Here is a 19,855-nt window from a genome sequence, read left to right on the forward strand (position 1 = left end):
CCCCATACCCCCCCCACACACACCTTCAATTTCAAAATATGTTGAAAACCCTCGTTAATATGAATTTTTTTACTTCAAATGACCTCTACAAGACACTTCTTGAATAGCGTGAATACTTCGTGAATCACCCTGTGCGTACTTCGTGCTCTAATTCTGCTGGTTGATGATAATCGTCTTTATTGGCATCTTTGTTATGAATACATACACATTTCCTGCATTACTTGTAACTCACCTAGCATATAAACATTCTTTGTAATAGTTATTACGTTTAAAAATTCGATTGAAATTTATTAAGTGCAACTTGCATGCATTCTTACGTGTTACCGTTATTAATCTGGCATCAAGTCGACAGAAAAAAATTATTACACCTGTTTTATGTTTGATTGTAGTTTGTTTATGTTTTAAGCTTGCTTGATTTATGTATGATAATGATGAGTGTGGAATGAAACAACAATAAAATCATGAATGTTTAACACGCATGTAATTAAACTTTTCAAACTAATATTAATCCTATGTCACCTACCATAATTATAATTACAAGCACAATACAAAACCATACAATGCCATTTGACGAACAATAGGTTCAAATGAAATATAAATGAAAGACAATTTAATACGGACTGTGATTTGAAACTATATCATAGTTTATTTGTCAGCTCACAAAATATGCTTCTATGATGCGTGTTTTATATTAGATGCATGCGCCGATTGCATAAGAATAGAAAATGACCATTCAATGCTCGCCAAATACAGGGTTTGTCCGGAAAGTAATAGGACTGATTTCCTTCCGCCGCGACTATACTTCGGAGCATGTGCGCACCGACTGGATTCGGTAGAGGGCATTCCTAGCTAACGAACGAGCGGCTGGTGAGTTGTCTCCGAGTACCTGGAGAGTTAGAACAGGCATTTTCGCGCGACGTGTTTCTGTGAGTGGAGCAAGCCGAAAATGCAGCGTTCGTTAGAGCAGAGGTACGCGATTAAATTCTGTGTGAAACTCGGTAAATCTGCGACAGAGACGTTTGATATGATCAAGCAGGCTTACCCAGATGTTGCTTTAGCAAGAAGTGGTGTGTTTCGGTGGCACCGGGCCTTTTCAGAGGGCCCGGAAGAGGTCGCCGATGAAGACCGTGCGGGAAGACCTTCGACTTCGACAAAAATCGACAATATGTGCGAAGTTTTGAACTCAGACTGTCGACTAAGTATTCGTTTAATTGCCCAGATATTAAATTTACCAAAATCTGTGGTTCATGACATTGTGACGGAGCATTTAAACATGCGCAAGGTGTACGTGAAGATGGTCCCAAAAGTGCTCACTGACGACCAGAAATTACGGCGAGTGGAAGTGTGCCAAGAAAATTTAAACAAGTGTGAAAGTGACCCCCAATTTTTGAATAACGTAATCACAGGTAACGAGTCATGGATCTTTGATTATGATCCCGAGACAAAGAGGCAATCTTCCGAGTGGCACACGCCGGCGTCTTCTCGCCCAAAAGAGGGAAGAATGAGTAAATCCAAAGTGAAAACGATGCTCATTGTCTTTTTTGACATAAAAGGCATCGTCCACCACGAATTTGTTCCTCCTGGACAAACCGTCAGCGCCAGGTTTTACGTGGAAATGCTCAAGAGACTCAAACGAAGGGTCAATCGGGTCCGACAAGACATCGCAGCCGACTCGAAGTTGCACCACGACAACGTCCCGGCTCACACCGCCTGTCTTGTGGACAGCTACCTGACCAAGGCCGGCATCCCAACGCTTCCGCAGCCGCTCTACAGCCCAGATGTGGCCCCTCGGACTTTTTTTGTTTGCTTGCCTGAAAAGGCCGATGAAAGGCAAGCATTTTGAGACGACAGAGGGGATCCAAGCAGCATGCACCGCGGCTCTTAAGGCTATTCCGGAGAATGCCTTCCGTGACGCCTTCAATGCTTGGAAATCGCGCTGGAAGCGCTGCATCAACGCAGAAGGAGCATATTTTGAAAGTTTTTAAAGAATTGTAACGATTGGCTCAAGAATTCTTTTTTAATCGACTCAGTCCTATTACTTTCCGGACAAACCCTGTATTCTAACAATGACTACCAACGCACAAAGAAATGTCTCTAACTACTGCTTACATATACGATGTAAACATGAATTCCGATCGATGCATAAAGTTAAATTTTATCGACTAACTAAATTGAAAGATGAATGTAAATGCAAGGTTCATTAAATATTTATTACATACTAGTTGAGTGCGCCCAACTTTTAACGAAAGGGAAATTTTAAAGGAACATTTATTGCATTGTTACACTATTTGCAGCGAGTGCAAGCTGTGCACCAAGTACTGCATAGTCTAATTTTGTTCATAGGGTTTTAGTTGATTACAAATTTATTTCGCGCGGAACCTAATTTTGAATTTTCATAATAATCAGTACAGGTGCGACGCAAATTCATACGTCATACATCCTTCGCTATTTCAAGAACGGTTTTCGGTAAAGTAAAGCAGTAAAGATCAACATATGGTCAGGGTGATAATCCATGTTCCAGTTACAAATGGTCGAAACAAATTTAAATAGTTTGGACAAATTTAGTTGCCCGATAGTGTTAACCTGTCAGGGAAGAAGCCGGAGAAATGGGAATCTAATAAAAGAAACAAGCACGTGGATTTCTTTTCAATATACCGTGCCGGATGAATAGTAAGGTTAGATTGCAGTACCTTGATGAACCCCGATTAAGAGCCCTGCAAATTTGGGATTTCCTTTAGCATTCCTGGTTGTATGAATGGTAGGGATAAATGTTGGTTCTAGACAACCTGGGACTACTGGAGAGAATAACGGGGTAAACCTCAACACATGAATCATGTCGACAAATCTTTTTATCTGACAAGGAAAAGTTAAAAATAGAAAAGGCTAGGAATGAGGTGGTATTAGAAAAAGTAGGAGAATAAAGGGCAGTAAAGAGTCAATAAGCAAAAGGAGAGATGGAATGGTATGGCACCTTCTGAGACATAGAGGGCTAACTACAGGTATATTAGAAGCAAGAAGATGTCGGATGTTGTAATTTTAGAGAAATGGAGGATAATTAGAGGATAGGAAAGAGTGGAGGCTGACGACCCAAACATCATGATATACAGCTTTTGATCCGTTAAAAATAAAATTTTAGCATGANACTTTTTATGGTACAGTGGTGGGGGAGACCTCTTTCGATCCCACCCATCATCTAGACATTTACCATAACTTTTGATTTTTGACCATCATTCTTGTTTACATTAAAGGTGATACATTTTCTTCAATTTGTGAGTCAAAAATATTTACTTAGTACCTAGTCAAAAAGTTCGGATTGTGGAAAAACAGTGAAGTCCAGACCGTTTTGCTAAGGCTTAAATTGGATTATGGATTCCTACACTCAAAACTTATAGTGTCCTGAATTTTAGCTCATTAACGCCTTAAAGCAATATTCGCCAAAACTTAATTTGAAAAAGGTAATGTATTTAAAGATTTGTTATGTAAGAATTATTTTAATATGTAAAGGACATTCGCGGTAATCCGGGTATAAAAAATGAATTGATTTTATATTTAAATGGTGAAAATTTTATAGTTATTTTTCTTAAACCGAATGAGTTGAGAACTACGGTCGGCAATTGTTCGGTTATCTAATTAGATACCCTTGATTAAACATTGGATTCTCTTGCTTTCGAAACGTAATGGAGGCAAGATCTCGCCTTGAAATATCAGTTTAAATTCATGAATAAGCCGATGGCTTCAAGCTGGCTTTCAATATGAGAAGATCAATAATTCCATCAGGCTCGAAAACATGCGTCAACACAGCTCGTTCCAAGCTTGAAATGTTTACTCTTTTCGACCCCGCTGGTGCTTGAACGGGGTTGTTACCGGTGCTGCCGTTCAATGTTCCATCGAGTGACAGAAACGAGTGTAAGTGAGAAACGAACGAACAAAGTGACCTGGTGCCGTCTATGAAGGTAGCGGTACAAGCACGCTTGTTACTCGCCGAATAAACACCATTTGCATACAATGATAAATATTTTGATATCAAAGATTGGAGAGTTCAATCATATACTATAATAGCTTTCGGTGTGTACTTGCGTTAAATAACATATGTAGGCATAGTTTTGTTGTTTCTGTACAGTTTGTAGTTGAATTATAATTGGTCTCCAAGCTGATACGCTGATTTAGTCGAATCATTGCAAACTTAATGATTAAATAATTTGTAGTCTCTCATCATCATAAGGTCGTCAGTCCTAAGACTGGTTGGACACGTACCTCCACTCTTTCATATCCTGAGCTAAACTTCGCATTTAGCTAAAACTAGAACAGCCCACATCCTTAACTATTTGCGAACAGTAATCTAACCTAGGTCTACCTCTACCCCTCCTAACTCCTGTTTCTGCCTCTAATATGTCTCTGACTAGACCTTCATGCCTGATAAGGTGTCCTACCAACCTATCTCACCTATTTTTGATTGACTTCCGTACAGTCCTCTGTTCTCCTATTCTTTCTAATACCTCTTCATTTCTAACCTTTTCTACCCGTGTTATCGTCATCATTCGCCTATAACACCACATTTCGAAAGCTTCTAACCTTTTCTTATCCGCCGCGCTCAAACTTACACCTTTAACAAACTTTTTTGAATTTCTAAATTAACCGTTGGCGTGCATAGAAGTGACTTCTTTTTATTAAAGGCGACACGACCCTGTGCCATCCTCTGCTTTATATCCCTACTACTCCTTCCGTCCTGACTTATCTGACTTCCTAGATATTTAAAATCAGCCACTTCTTTTAATTTTTCATCTCCTATCTTTATATTCGCTCTTTCCCTACTTATTCTTCCCTTGCATATTAGTATTTTAGTTTTACTTACTTTCATACAGTACTGACCTGTTAGTACCGCTTCCATTTTATTTAAAGCTATCTCTAAGTCCTCCTAGCTAGATGCTAATACTGATATATCTTCTGCAAATCCAAGCATACTAATCTTTTGCCCCAGTATATCTATCCCTACAGTTGTACTGTCTTTGATGATGTTGATCGCGTCTTCGATGTATAGATTAAAAAGTAGCGGTGACAGTGTGCATCCCTGTCTGACTCTCTTCCTAATTTTTACTTCCACTGTCTGTTGCTCTTTCTACAAACTAAGTATCACTCTTCTATCTTTGTAACATCCCTACATTTTAAGTCTCTACCGTGCTTGTATCTAGTTTTTGAGTTTTTTCAATTTTGAACACACTATAATTTCATTCATCTCTTTTCAATTTTTTCTAGAACCTATATTCTTATGACAATATATGATTTTTCACACAAAAGACAAAAATGACTAAAAAAAATTTAACTGTTAGGTTAGGTTAGGATTGAATTAGTTCCGTTAGTTACACAGTCCTACGTTTAGTCGTTTGCACATGTCCAAAACCCTTACAAAACTAACATTTCGACTTTTGATCGATACACTTTTTCCAAACTCTAGAAGCGCAAAAAAATAGAGAAATAATTCAGACGATCAAAATTGGTACAATTCGCAATAAATTATCTGTTAGGATGTACCTTCTTTCGTGTTTCCACTTGGGACTGCAGTCGTTTACTGCGTTTTTGCCTGTTGAACTTTCTTTAAAATCCGTTGTTGGCAACATGTTCAAATTCTGTTAGTCTGTATCTCTTTCTATTACATATTAATTGGTGTAATGTTATTCCTTTTTTGTCATGCTAGCGCGGAAAGCTCGTTTTGCATGCTACGAAATAGGGAAGAAATGGCCTCTTTTCAGTCGTGTTTTAGTCGGGAGGAAATGAAATTAGTCTTTTGAGCGCATGCGCTGAGGTTTATGGGCATGCGCAGAAATCAGTTGTTCAATGACAATGTCTTTCTAACCTCTAAGTCATTTACTCTTACTTCACCAACTATCAATTTAATGACGAGCTTTCCGCACAAACATCACAAAAAATAGTAGTATTGGGTTATCTCAGACTGCATGTTTGCCACCCGAGCCGAAAAAACCCTGTTTCTTCCCTCGATACGTAATGTACTATTTTTTATTAGTGTCCGCTGCAAGTCCTACCTGACATCTCTTTTCTATGTTTATTGCATTCCTTACGTCTGTCGTGAGTAAAAGTATGCATTGTGTTAGGAACCGATTTAGACTAGTCAGTAAGAACAGAGTAAATACGACAATTTTATTGTGGATTATACCAATTCTGAACATCCCAACTATAGTAGCTGATTACGGGCGTGTCACGCCGCATATTTAAGCCAACCGTATTGAGGAATGGAATAGAACACTTGAAGTGGCAACCCCAAACGTATATTTAAATTACACGTAGGACTTATGTCTCATTAAAAAAAAGCAATATAATATTTAATCCTATGTTAACTACAAGAGGCTTTTGCAGAGGTGTTACAATTTATCCAGTAGGAGGACAGACATACAGATACTTGTGAAAGTGTACATCGCATAAAACTATCCTTTTGCATTCTGTTGCACTTTATCTTAAAACACTGGCGTAAATGTCGAGTTCGTCCTTCGTTAACAGTAGCTTTTAGAGACCATTACTATGTGTTTTTCTGCAAACGGAGACCGCCGCGCCGCATAGGGTCGCTTCGCGTCGCGTCGCCGTTGCTGCGCTGTCGCCGCGACGTTGCGCTCGTTGCTCCGTTCGTATTAATTTTTCCTGCTCATTCCTGCGTACGGTGCTTGTTCAGGCCCTTTTCGCTTTGCCCTAAAAGTTAATGGGAGCAGGCCTCTCGTCATCAAAGCCGCGGCGCTGTACGAAAAGAGCAACACAGAGACCGCCCTTCATTTGCAACATCAATGAAACTTAATGCCGTTTTCTCATTACTTAAAAGAGGTGAATACGAGCCGCCAACGTTTCTCCCGATGATGGTGGTTCGTTTCTTTTCGTTCTTTCCTCTTTTCTATTTTTGTTGCAGATTGCTACTTGAAAATAGTGCTTAATTTAGATAAGTAACAATCCCGTAATGAGCGTTGCCAATGCCCAAGGTAAATGTTTTCGTTTTGGAGTCTGAAAACAGATCTGAGGAAGGGTGGGAGATTGTTTGAATCAAGGGATAATCTCATTCCGTAGGATGTAAGAAGCATTTTAAATTTCTGTTAAATTAAAACATATTCTAACTACGATAGAATTATATAATAATATTGCTTTTTTATGTTATTAAATCGGGACGTCGCTATTTCAAATGAGCAAACATTTCAGTTGCACTATTTCGCTGAAATTAAACAAAGCAGTAGATTGTTCTCCTATTCTTTCTAATACCTCTTCATTTCTAACCTTTTCTATCCACATTAATTTTCTTTTTACGATTTTTAGTATCGAACATAATTAAGAAATTTAAATCGTCTATAACCTTTTATTTTAAAAAAGGATTATACTGTTCCCAAGAGATAGACGTTTCTGCCTCTAATATGTCTTCGACTAGACCTTCATGCCTGTTAAGATGTTCTACTAACCTATCTCGCCTATTTCTTATTGACTTCCATAGAGTCCTCTGTTCTCCTATTCTTTCTAATACCTCTTCATTTCTAACCTTCTCTATCCACATTAATTTTCTTTTTACGATTTTTAGTATCGAACATAATTAAGAAATTTAAATCGTCTATAACCTTTTATTTTAAAAAAGGATTATACTGTTCCCAAGAGATAGACGTTTCTGCCTCTAATATGTCTTCGACTAGACCTTCATGCCTGTTAAGATGTTCTACTAACCTATCTCGCCTATTTCTTATTGACTTCCATAGAGTCCTCTGTTCTCCTATTCTTTCTAATACCTCTTCATTTCTAACCTTCTCTATCCACATTAATTTTCTTTTTACGATTTTTAGTATCGAACATAATTAAGAAATTTAAATCGTCTATAACCTTTTATTTTAAAAAAGGATTATACTGTTCCCAAGAGATAGACGTTTCTGCCTCTAATATGTCTTCGACTAGACCTTCATGCCTGTTAAGATGTTCTACTAACCTATCTCGCCTATTTCTTATTGACTTCCATAGAGTCCTCTGTTCTCCTATTCTTTCTAATACCTCTTCATTTCTAACCTTCTCTATCCACATTAATTTTCTTTTTACGATTTTTAGTATCGAACATAATTAAGAAATTTAAATCGTCTATAACCTTTTATTTTAAAAAAGGATTATACTGTTCCCAAGAGATAGACGTTTCTGCCTCTAATATGTCTTCGACTAGACCTTCATGCCTGTTAAGATGTTCTACTAACCTATCTCGCCTATTTCTTATTGACTTCCATAGAGTCCTCTGTTCTCCTATTCTTTCTAATACCTCTTCATTTCTAACCTTCTCTATCCACATTAATTTTCTTTTTACGATTTTTAGTATCGAACATAATTAAGAAATTTAAATCGTCTATAACCTTTTATTTTAAAAAAGGATTATACTGTTCCCAAGAGATAGACGTTTCTGCCTCTAATATGTCTTCGACTAGACCTTCATGCCTGTTAAGATGTTCTACTAACCTATCTCGCCTATTTCTTATTGACTTCCATAGAGTCCTCTGTTCTCCTATTCTTTCTAATACCTCTTCATTTCTAACCTTCTCTATCCACATTAATTTTCTTTTTACGATTTTTAGTATCGAACATAATTAAGAAATTTAAATCGTCTATAACCTTTTATTTTAAAAAAGGATTATACTGTTCCCAAGAGATAGACGTTTCTGCCTCTAATATGTCTTCGACTAGACCTTCATGCCTGTTAAGATGTTCTACTAACCTATCTCGCCTATTTCTTATTGACTTCCATAGAGTCCTCTGTTCTCCTATTCTTTCTAATACCTCTTCATTTCTAACCTTCTCTATCCACATTAATTTTCTTTTTACGATTTTTAGTATCGAACATAATTAAGAAATTTAAATCGTCTATAACCTTTTATTTTAAAAAAGGATTATACTGTTCCCAAGAGATAGACGTTTCTGCCTCTAATATGTCTTCGACTAGACCTTCATGCCTGTTAAGATGTTCTACTAACCTATCTCGCCTATTTCTTATTGACTTCCATAGAGTCCTCTGTTCTCCTATTCTTTCTAATACCTCTTCATTTCTAACCTTCTCTATCCACATTAATTTTCTTTTTACGATTTTTAGTATCGAACATAATTAAGAAATTTAAATCGTCTATAACCTTTTATTTTAAAAAAGGATTATACTGTTCCCAAGAGATAGACGTTTCTGCCTCTAATATGTCTTCGACTAGACCTTCATGCCTGTTAAGATGTTCTACTAACCTATCTCGCCTATTTCTTATTGACTTCCATAGAGTCCTCTGTTCTCCTATTCTTTCTAATACCTCTTCATTTCTAACCTTCTCTATCCACATTAATTTTCTTTTTACGATTTTTAGTATCGAACATAATTAAGAAATTTAAATCGTCTATAACCTTTTATTTTAAAAAAGGATTATACTGTTCCCAAGAGATAGACGTTTCTGCCTCTAATATGTCTTCGACTAGACCTTCATGCCTGTTAAGATGTTCTACTAACCTATCTCGCCTATTTCTTATTGACTTCCATAGAGTCCTCTGTTCTCCTATTCTTTCTAATACCTCTTCATTTCTAACCTTCTCTATCCACATTAATTTTCTTTTTACGATTTTTAGTATCGAACATAATTAAGAAATTTAAATCGTCTATAACCTTTTATTTTAAAAAAGGATTATACTGTTCCCAAGAGATAGACGTTTCTGCCTCTAATATGTCTTCGACTAGACCTTCATGCCTGTTAAGATGTTCTACTAACCTATCTCGCCTATTTCTTATTGACTTCCATAGAGTCCTCTGTTCTCCTATTCTTTCTAATACCTCTTCATTTCTAACCTTCTCTATCCACATTAATTTTCTTTTTACGATTTTTAGTATCGAACATAATTAAGAAATTTAAATCGTCTATAACCTTTTATTTTAAAAAAGGATTATACTGTTCCCAAGAGATAGACGTTTCTGCCTCTAATATGTCTTCGACTAGACCTTCATGCCTGTTAAGATGTTCTACTAACCTATCTCGCCTATTTCTTATTGACTTCCATAGAGTCCTCTGTTCTCCTATTCTTTCTAATACCTCTTCATTTCTAACCTTCTCTATCCACATTAATTTTCTTTTTACGATTTTTAGTATCGAACATAATTAAGAAATTTAAATCGTCTATAACCTTTTATTTTAAAAAAGGATTATACTGTTCCCAAGAGATAGACGTTTCTGCCTCTAATATGTCTTCGACTAGACCTTCATGCCTGTTAAGATGTTCTACTAACCTATCTCGCCTATTTCTTATTGACTTCCATAGAGTCCTCTGTTCTCCTATTCTTTCTAATACCTCTTCATTTCTAACCTTCTCTATCCACATTAATTTTCTTTTTACGATTTTTAGTATCGAACATAATTAAGAAATTTAAATCGTCTATAACCTTTTATTTTAAAAAAGGATTATACTGTTCCCAAGAGATAGACGTTTCTGCCTCTAATATGTCTTCGACTAGACCTTCATGCCTGTTAAGATGTTCTACTAACCTATCTCGCCTATTTCTTATTGACTTCCATAGAGTCCTCTGTTCTCCTATTCTTTCTAATACCTCTTCATTTCTAACCTTCTCTATCCACATTAATTTTCTTTTTACGATTTTTAGTATCGAACATAATTAAGAAATTTAAATCGTCTATAACCTTTTATTTTAAAAAAGGATTATACTGTTCCCAAGAGATAGACGTTTCTGCCTCTAATATGTCTTCGACTAGACCTTCATGCCTGTTAAGATGTTCTACTAACCTATCTCGCCTATTTCTTATTGACTTCCATAGAGTCCTCTGTTCTCCTATTCTTTCTAATACCTCTTCATTTCTAACCTTCTCTATCCACATTAATTTTCTTTTTACGATTTTTAGTATCGAACATAATTAAGAAATTTAAATCGTCTATAACCTTTTATTTTAAAAAAGGATTATACTGTTCCCAAGAGATAGACGTTTCTGCCTCTAATATGTCTTCGACTAGACCTTCATGCCTGTTAAGATGTTCTACTAACCTATCTCGCCTATTTCTTATTGACTTCCATAGAGTCCTCTGTTCTCCTATTCTTTCTAATACCTCTTCATTTCTAACCTTCTCTATCCACATTAATTTTCTTTTTACGATTTTTAGTATCGAACATAATTAAGAAATTTAAATCGTCTATAACCTTTTATTTTAAAAAAGGATTATACTGTTCCCAAGAGATAGACGTTTCTGCCTCTAATATGTCTTCGACTAGACCTTCATGCCTGTTAAGATGTTCTACTAACCTATCTCGCCTATTTCTTATTGACTTCCATAGAGTCCTCTGTTCTCCTATTCTTTCTAATACCTCTTCATTTCTAACCTTCTCTATCCACATTAATTTTCTTTTTACGATTTTTAGTATCGAACATAATTAAGAAATTTAAATCGTCTATAACCTTTTATTTTAAAAAAGGATTATACTGTTCCCAAGAGATAGACGTTTCTGCCTCTAATATGTCTTCGACTAGACCTTCATGCCTGTTAAGATGTTCTACTAACCTATCTCGCCTATTTCTTATTGACTTCCATAGAGTCCTCTGTTCTCCTATTCTTTCTAATACCTCTTCATTTCTAACCTTCTCTATCCACATTAATTTTCTTTTTACGATTTTTAGTATCGAACATAATTAAGAAATTTAAATCGTCTATAACCTTTTATTTTAAAAAAGGATTATACTGTTCCCAAGAGATAGACGTTTCTGCCTCTAATATGTCTTCGACTAGACCTTCATGCCTGTTAAGATGTTCTACTAACCTATCTCGCCTATTTCTTATTGACTTCCATAGAGTCCTCTGTTCTCCTATTCTTTCTAATACCTCTTCATTTCTAACCTTCTCTATCCACATTAATTTTCTTTTTACGATTTTTAGTATCGAACATAATTAAGAAATTTAAATCGTCTATAACCTTTTATTTTAAAAAAGGATTATACTGTTCCCAAGAGATAGACGTTTCTGCCTCTAATATGTCTTCGACTAGACCTTCATGCCTGTTAAGATGTTCTACTAACCTATCTCGCCTATTTCTTATTGACTTCCATAGAGTCCTCTGTTCTCCTATTCTTTCTAATACCTCTTCATTTCTAACCTTCTCTATCCACATTAATTTTCTTTTTACGATTTTTAGTATCGAACATAATTAAGAAATTTAAATCGTCTATAACCTTTTATTTTAAAAAAGGATTATACTGTTCCCAAGAGATAGACGTTTCTGCCTCTAANCAGATTGTTAAAATAATTTCTCCTTTTCCTTCAAAATCACCTGTTTGAAAACTACTGCTAATATCTCTTTAATTAATAAAAAAGAAAATATTGATCACAATATTTATTTAATTCTTCTAGATATCATTTTATTTGAATTTAAGTATAGAAAATAAATCCCCGGTCAATGTAAGTTGACCCAAAGTTGGCTAAAGATTAATAAGCCCAAGATAATATAGCCAACTTTGGTCCAGGTCTGCCTAACTTGGTCCAGCCTTGGATGAACTCCGTTCAGCTAAAGTTGGGCAACTCAATGTTGGGCCAAAGTTCACCCAATCGTCAACTGTGACTGTTCTTACACCGGTTGTTGTAACACGAGCAATTTATTCGTATTCAAATTTGTTCGCACCTGACTGACAATTCCCGGCTGATATACACTACTTTTCAGGGTTCAGCTTAGCAATTTAGCCGCTCTAGGTAAATATAATACTTGCTGTCCTTTACAATGACACTTGATATACTAAAGCAGCATTTATTTATGAGACGTTTAATCATCGAGTCCCTGAAAATATAATACTAATAAGCGGTAAAAATGTTTGGTATTACACTTAAACCTCAATGCCTGAATTTAATGTTCCTACCTATAGACCTATGCAATAGTGATGTTTAAGAATTCGCGTAGGTACGTAAGAAAATTGAAAGTCTGAAGTTAATTTTACGTCCGGATAAGGGAATATTTGGGTCGAGTAGTTAAAGGGGCGGGTCATTTAGTGCTTCTTCGGTGGCGGACAACTTTTCGTTTTTCGAAGTAAAACAAACGATTGCGGTGCAGGCGAATAATAAAAACCAGAAGCAAACGAACGGAAGAAACAGTATATAAGAGCGGCCATAAAAGCGCTATATTTTTGGCTCGCTAATAGTGCCGAGCGGGCGAGCGAGCGAGCGAGCGAACGAACGCAAAAGCGCCCGTGAGTTGGCTAGCTGGCTGCTGGGCTGTTGTCGACGAGTGTTGCGATGAAATTTACCGCTAACACAATTACCGGTTTAGATTGGGCGGCAAAAGCTCGCTCGCATGGAAGTTATGTTCATTTTGAACGCCAGTAAACTGAATTATTCGCGAGTTGTGTCGTCGATGGTACGCGACGCGACTATTAAACTCTCAAACTCTTCCCTATATATACTCATGTATTTTAAATATACATAGACACAAATAAATTAGGATATATGCACATTTGCATGCATCTGTTAATACCGTGTTCTCCTCAAATTCGGAAATCACATTTGATAGAAAAATTCTGTCCCACTTATTGACGGAATACTATTTTGACAGAGAAGTTATCCCAAATTCAGAAGGATTTGGTATTCATTTTCTAATCTAAGTCGTCACAGAAAATAGAAAAACAAGACATGTTTTGGTGGACCATGTTCGGTTATAGCTAGTTACATTTTTACCCCTCATTCTGAGATTACCTTTTTTACTTCAAATTCCGGGGTTTTTTGAATTATTTAGCATATAAAAGAGCAGTTCTGTCATATGGGCTTTTGAATCCTGGATTTCGGAACTATCTGACTGAAATCATTAAAACAAATCTATTTTCAGCTCTTTGATACGTAAGGGCATTACAACCGAAATATATCTTAGGGTAAAATCTAGAAGATAAATTAGTGAAACATATTAAAACCAAGTGTTTCTTTTTTATTAATCATTATATTAAATAAATAAAAATAGTGATTAAATATACCTACATTTTGTCTGACCAGTACAAAAATAAAGAGAAAAGAAGTACAATGAACCATTTCGCACCACTCAGTGATATATATGAACATGAGGGTAGTGACCTACCGAAAGCTCCAACTGCTCTGACAATGATGACGATATGACGCGTATTCGCGTGATACCGCTGGAGCATTCCCATTGCACCGTCCAATGTGACCACCAAGTCTGCATATTCTGCATGTGAATACATTTATTTTTGCTTGATATTTCCACATTCAACTTATTTTTACATTTTGTGGTAATACTTTGCCAATAGACGCTAAACGAGTGCAGATTATTACTAATCATTACGTATAATTGACTTGTCTACGTATCAGCTGTTGGTGAAGGTCACGAACAGGTATGTGTGTTTCGTTGAAAGCCGATAAGATAACGCGGTAACTGCTCTCAATCATTGACGGCTTGTTAACTGGGGTACTTCTTGTGCACACTTTAGATTTTACCCTTCAAATATTCGGGAATATTGATCAGATATAGTGTATATGAGTTCGCCCAGTTAACGTTCTTATTGTAGACGTTGCAAAAATGTTTTATTTATATTTCTAGAAGAAAATATTTTTTCTCACATTTTATGAGATACTTCTATCGCGTTAATGTTTCATAACCTTGACAGATAATAATAAAAGAACTGTGACATTAAACTGCTTGCTATTGAACCTGTATTAATCTGATTCAAAAAAAAACGTTTTGTACAAAAACAAATATCCTATTAATGTATAACATAAATGTTTTTATCGGCAAATTTTATCGCTTTATAGCCGCCGAATCGAGCAGGCAGTGCAAGGGACCGCAGGCAGCGCAACTCGTGCTGTTTTCCACCACCCGCTTGCCACCCTCTTTACTTCCGCTTCTGTAAACTCCACCCCATTTCATATCAACCCTCGCTTTCCTTCTTGTTTTATTTCGTCTTCTGATCGTACTACTCGTCGACAACACGTCGAGTCGCCTTCCTTCTCTCCCGGTCGTGTTTCGGGCTTGCGAATTCGTTGAGAGGATATTTGCATATTTTACGTCTTGGCAACCGAATAACCGAATTATGTAGGTGGTTCCCCCGTTCGCACGTGAAAAATCGAATCGGAATTTCAACGACGTCGCCAAAAAATACCATTGTTTTCTCGAGTACAGTAGAAAAAGAGCAAATTGAGAGTAAAGCACCTTTCCGGAATTTTTTATTACATTCGTAGGATTCGTCGATTTGATGGGGGTGAAGAATAAATATTGAAAGACCTTTAATAGATGAAAAACATAAAAAGAATGGAAAGTTCAGGTGCGAAGTGGCCTTGGGACAACAAGTGTTCCCGGTGCTGGCTTTTTATATCGATTAAATTTTAATTTACACCATAGCTGGGTAGCCCTGGACGATAACTGATTTTAGTTAACGGTTATCGATAACAAAAAATATCAATGTATCGAATATATCGATAAGTATCTTTAATTCTCACCATAAAGTATTACGAAACTAAACTTTAATGCTTATTACAATTGTGTGAGAGTAAATTCCAGAACTTTAAAAGAAGAAAACCAAAATCTACAATTTTTTGTTAATCCTTTCATAATCAGCTTTACTAAAATAATCAATAGTGATGAGCAAAATGGGCAAAAATGCAAATGTCTTTATACTAGCAAAACCAAGACTAAAGCCTAAACCAAATATGCTAGACCAAGACCAAATACACTAGACGAAACGAAAAATTTTTACTTCCGGTAGATTTATGGGTTAAACTATTTGAAGTAACTTTAATTCTTCAATATTCTTTTCGTGGGACAAAATACTTTTAGTATTTGAAATATTCAGTTTTCTTTACTAGATTTTAACACTGAATATAAAAAAAAAATTTTACCACTGTTTAAAAAAAAAAGAGATAAAAGGGGATCTACGAGAATGTCCTCGGAGTAAGTGTTTTTTGTTCCTATGGCTGCATAATATATGGTTGAAATATATTTTATATTATTTATCAATTTATGCGTTGGAGGAAGGGGCAGTTTCGAGTTTTTATAACTCTTACAACTATCGACATACTATTTTCTTTAAAAGTTATGACAAGCTCGCAAGTATGACAAAAAATTTCAGCATGGATTTAGATTTCTATTAGATAAAATTTTGTTTTTCAATTTGTCAGTAGATGCAATTTATTTTATTATTTCAAGAATACGTCAATGCGTCAATAAATAATCGGCGACCCGCCAGCGATTGTTGAAAAGGTTGGACAGGTTTGTTTTAAATGAACTAAAATTGTATTGGTACCTCTTTTTTGATGGTCGTCTCGGGTGATTTGAGTTGTAAGTGCGGTGGGCGCTGGAGGCAATCCTAGATGCGGCGTGGGTGTTGTACCAGGGTACCAGGCCCATCCAGGAGCCTGCCCATTGAACATCCGCAATTTGTCGTATACTGATTCGTTCTGCTGCGAAGCCTGTTGCTCCTTTTGAGATGCCAAATTCCTAAGTACCCGATTAATTGACGAAACCTGAAAATAAGGAAACACCTTTTTTACTGACGAATAAGGGTATGCTTTCCCTTTTATTGTTTCAATGTGCATCTATAGTATCGTATAGTAGTTCAAGCATTTACACACCGAATGAAAAATTTTTCAATCGGTGTGTAAAACCCCTGTTACAAGACGTATGGGTTCGGCGCAATTTGGAGCGAACAGGCGCATCCTAGCGGGCGGCGGCGAACACGTAGAATGCCGATCCATGGTCCACGCGCCGTGTAAGAAGCCCTTAACAGTGGAGTTAATTTAAAGTCCCTGTTGCACGACGCGTGGATTGTCAATCCTCGCTCCACGCGTTGTATAACATGGCCTTTTACCGATCGATCGAGCTTATCTAAAGTTCTATTTAATGGGTTCGGCGCGGCCTGGAGCGGACAGACGCGTCCTAGCAGTTTCTTTTCACGGCGGCGGCGAACGCGTAGAATGCCGATCCACGCTCCACGCGCCGTGTAAGAAGCCCTTAACAGTGGAGCTAATTTAAAGCCCCTGTTACACGACGCGTGGATTGTCAATCCTCGCTCCACGCGTTGTATAACATGGCCTTTTATCGATCGAACTTATCTAAAGTTCTGTTTAACGGGTTCGGCGCGGCCTGGAGCGGACAGACGCGTCCTAGCAGTTTCTTTTAATTCTTTTGACGGTTGCAGCAGGCTCATTAAATGCTGATCCACGCTCCATGTGCCGCATAACATGTCTTTAAAAATGGATGATAAAAAGCTAAAAGTCACCAATATTCGACATCTTAGAAGTCAGACAGTTGGAAAAAGCGATTGAGACGTACAACAAACAATGGCGCAAGGTTGAGCCACTATTAATAAAAAGAGATCGCAAAGTCGAAAAAGATTATGAAGAGAATATACCCCAGATTAGAGTACTAGATGACAACATTAGCCTAGGTTTGGAAGAACTGGAGGTGAGTGCACTCAACCAGTTTTCTGACAGACTAGAGAATGAGCAGTGTGTGCTAAATATTCTTAAATTACAAACACCTTGCAAACTATCAGATTTTTAATATTTTGGGTGAAATTACCGAGTTTTATATTAACCAGAATTAATAATATTAATTTAATTAATATCACCATTAATTCTACTGTTTTACCAATCTTTTACTTAGACTAAATATGAACTTCTATTTCTAAACCGTGCAAATTTTTTTCCACCCCTTTTTGAATGTACGGTCTTAAAAGTGTTTCTTATGAAAAATTGTGTGCTCGCTGCTTATGCATAATCAAGTGTTTTGTGGGAAAACGTTTCGGTTAAACAATACGTGCCAGATGCAGCAGAAGCAACAACAGAAGCCTCGTAACGCAACGTAACGCAAAACGCTCGCACCCCTTAATATAACTGGCTTACGCTTATCCCTGAACATTATTACCCTTATTCTTCGTGCCTAACCAAGTGGAAGTACAACACCTCGTCATTGTTCCGTCCACAACGATCACGACAAATTCGTAAGCGGGAAACAAGGAAGAAAAAACGGCGACTCTCCGATCAATTTTTAGTCGACGCGACGTGAATAAGTCGATCGAATGAAACGAAACTTGATACTATAAAAAGATTCTTCTACCTCCCGCCGAAATAACGGGTTAAGTGTTTGCAACACTTATCGTACTACTCACAGACGTCGATTAACTGAATTACCTATAGCAGGGTTTTCCTAACTGTGCGTCGCGACGCCCTGGAGCGCCGCGATGTTATCTCAGAGACGTCGTGAGGCGATCTACATAGATTGGTAACAACATCCTTCTTATTAGTAGTCAGCCATCAAAAGTAAATACCTCTTTTCATTTTTATTGTTATATTTTGTTTTCGTTCTTATTTTATAATAAATATTATTTAGAGTTTTACTGATAACTTGGTAGTAGGTTAGAACTACAACTGGCAGGTACTTTTCGGCCAGAGGGGGGCGTCGCCAAAAAAAGACAAATTCCCAAAGGCGTCATGTTTGGAAAGTCCAGACCAATACTACACTTTTAGATATCCCTCCAAACTAATGTTAGCGGGCAACTAGTCCCTTCTGACTAAACCGGAGATGGCAAAGTGGGAGGCCCTCTTCAACTTTCATTTAGGAATTGTAGGAATAGGTGAGTGACAGTGGTTAGGGTGAGACGGACGAAGTATTACTGCTTTAGCATTTGCCTATTATCCAAAGAAACCACAGAAAAACTTGGATCAGGGCAGATGAGCCTGGAATCAAACCGGCGTCCTTCCGAACGCTAAGCAATGGCCTAAACCTCTAAGCCAAGCCGGTATACGTGTCGTGTCTTTTATACGAGGGTGGATTGATAAGTTTCCGGCCTGACCAAGAAAAACAAGGTTTTTAAAAATTTTTTTTTTTTATTTCTCAACATAATCTCCTCCAAGGCTGATACATTTCTCATAGCGGTGTTCCAGTCTATTAATGCCATCTCTATAGACTGATTCGTCAAGCTCCTCAAAATAACCATTTACAGCTTCGATTACTTCTTCATTGTCCGCAAATCTCTTACCGCCAAGCCATTTTTTGAGATTAGGGAACAGAAAATAGTCACTCGGGGCTAGGTCTGGAGAGTAAGGAGGGTGCGGCATCAATTCAAACTTTAGATCGTTGATTTTAGCCGTCGCAACGATTGACGTGTGCGCTGGTGCGTTATCGTGATGAAACAAGATTTTTTTCTTCGCCAGATGAGGTCGTTTAATTTTCACCTCGTGGCTCAAACGTTGCAATAAGTCTGCGTAGTATTGACCAGTGATAGTATTACCCTTTGCAAGGTAATCAATGTATATAATACCTCTTGCATCCCAAAAAACAGTAGCCATAACCTTGTTCGCCGAAAAAATTGTTTTTGCCTTCTTTGGAGTTGGTTCCCCTGGTCCAATCCACTGTTTAGACTGTTCTTTGGTTTCAGGAGTGTAGTGGTGGACCCACGTTTCGTCAACGGTTACGAATCGACGCAAAAATTCGCTTGGATTACGCTTATACAATGACAAATTTGCGGTAGAAATGTTTTTTCGAATCAATTTTTGGTCGACTGTTAGCAAACGCGGCACCCATCTTGCACAGAGCTTTTCCATATGCAAATGTTGGTGCAAAATATGTTGCACACGTTCATATGACATCTTACAGGTCTCAGCTATCTCACGCACTTTCAATCTGCGGTCTCCCAGCACTATTTGATGAATTTTTTCGATCATATCTGGAGTTGTGACCTCAACGGGGCGTCCTGAGCGAGGCCCATCAGAGGTGCTCACACGACCCTTTTTAAACTCGGAAACCCACTGCTTAACGGTTGAATATGACGGGGAGGATGTCCCCAGTGTTGAGTCCATCTCTTTTTTAATTTCCTTCGGCGTTAACCCCTTC

General features: G+C 37.2%; 1 protein-coding gene across 1 annotated transcript in view; it reads right to left on the bottom strand.

Moving 5' to 3' along the window:
- The window catches only part of LOC108744433 (paired box protein Pax-6-like), a 91,008-nt gene that overhangs the window by 27,973 nt on the left and 43,180 nt on the right, over positions 1-19,855 (bottom strand). Inside the window, exon 5 of the mRNA XM_018480188.1 lies at positions 16,266-16,485. Coding sequence (XP_018335690.1) covers positions 16,266-16,485 — 220 coding nt within the window. The remainder of the gene's footprint in view (positions 1-16,265; positions 16,486-19,855) is intronic.

This window comes from Agrilus planipennis, unplaced genomic scaffold (assembly GCF_000699045.2).
Source record: "Agrilus planipennis isolate EAB-ADULT unplaced genomic scaffold, Apla_2.0 scaffold29, whole genome shotgun sequence".
In the NCBI taxonomy this organism is placed as follows: Eukaryota; Metazoa; Arthropoda; class Insecta; order Coleoptera; family Buprestidae; genus Agrilus; species Agrilus planipennis.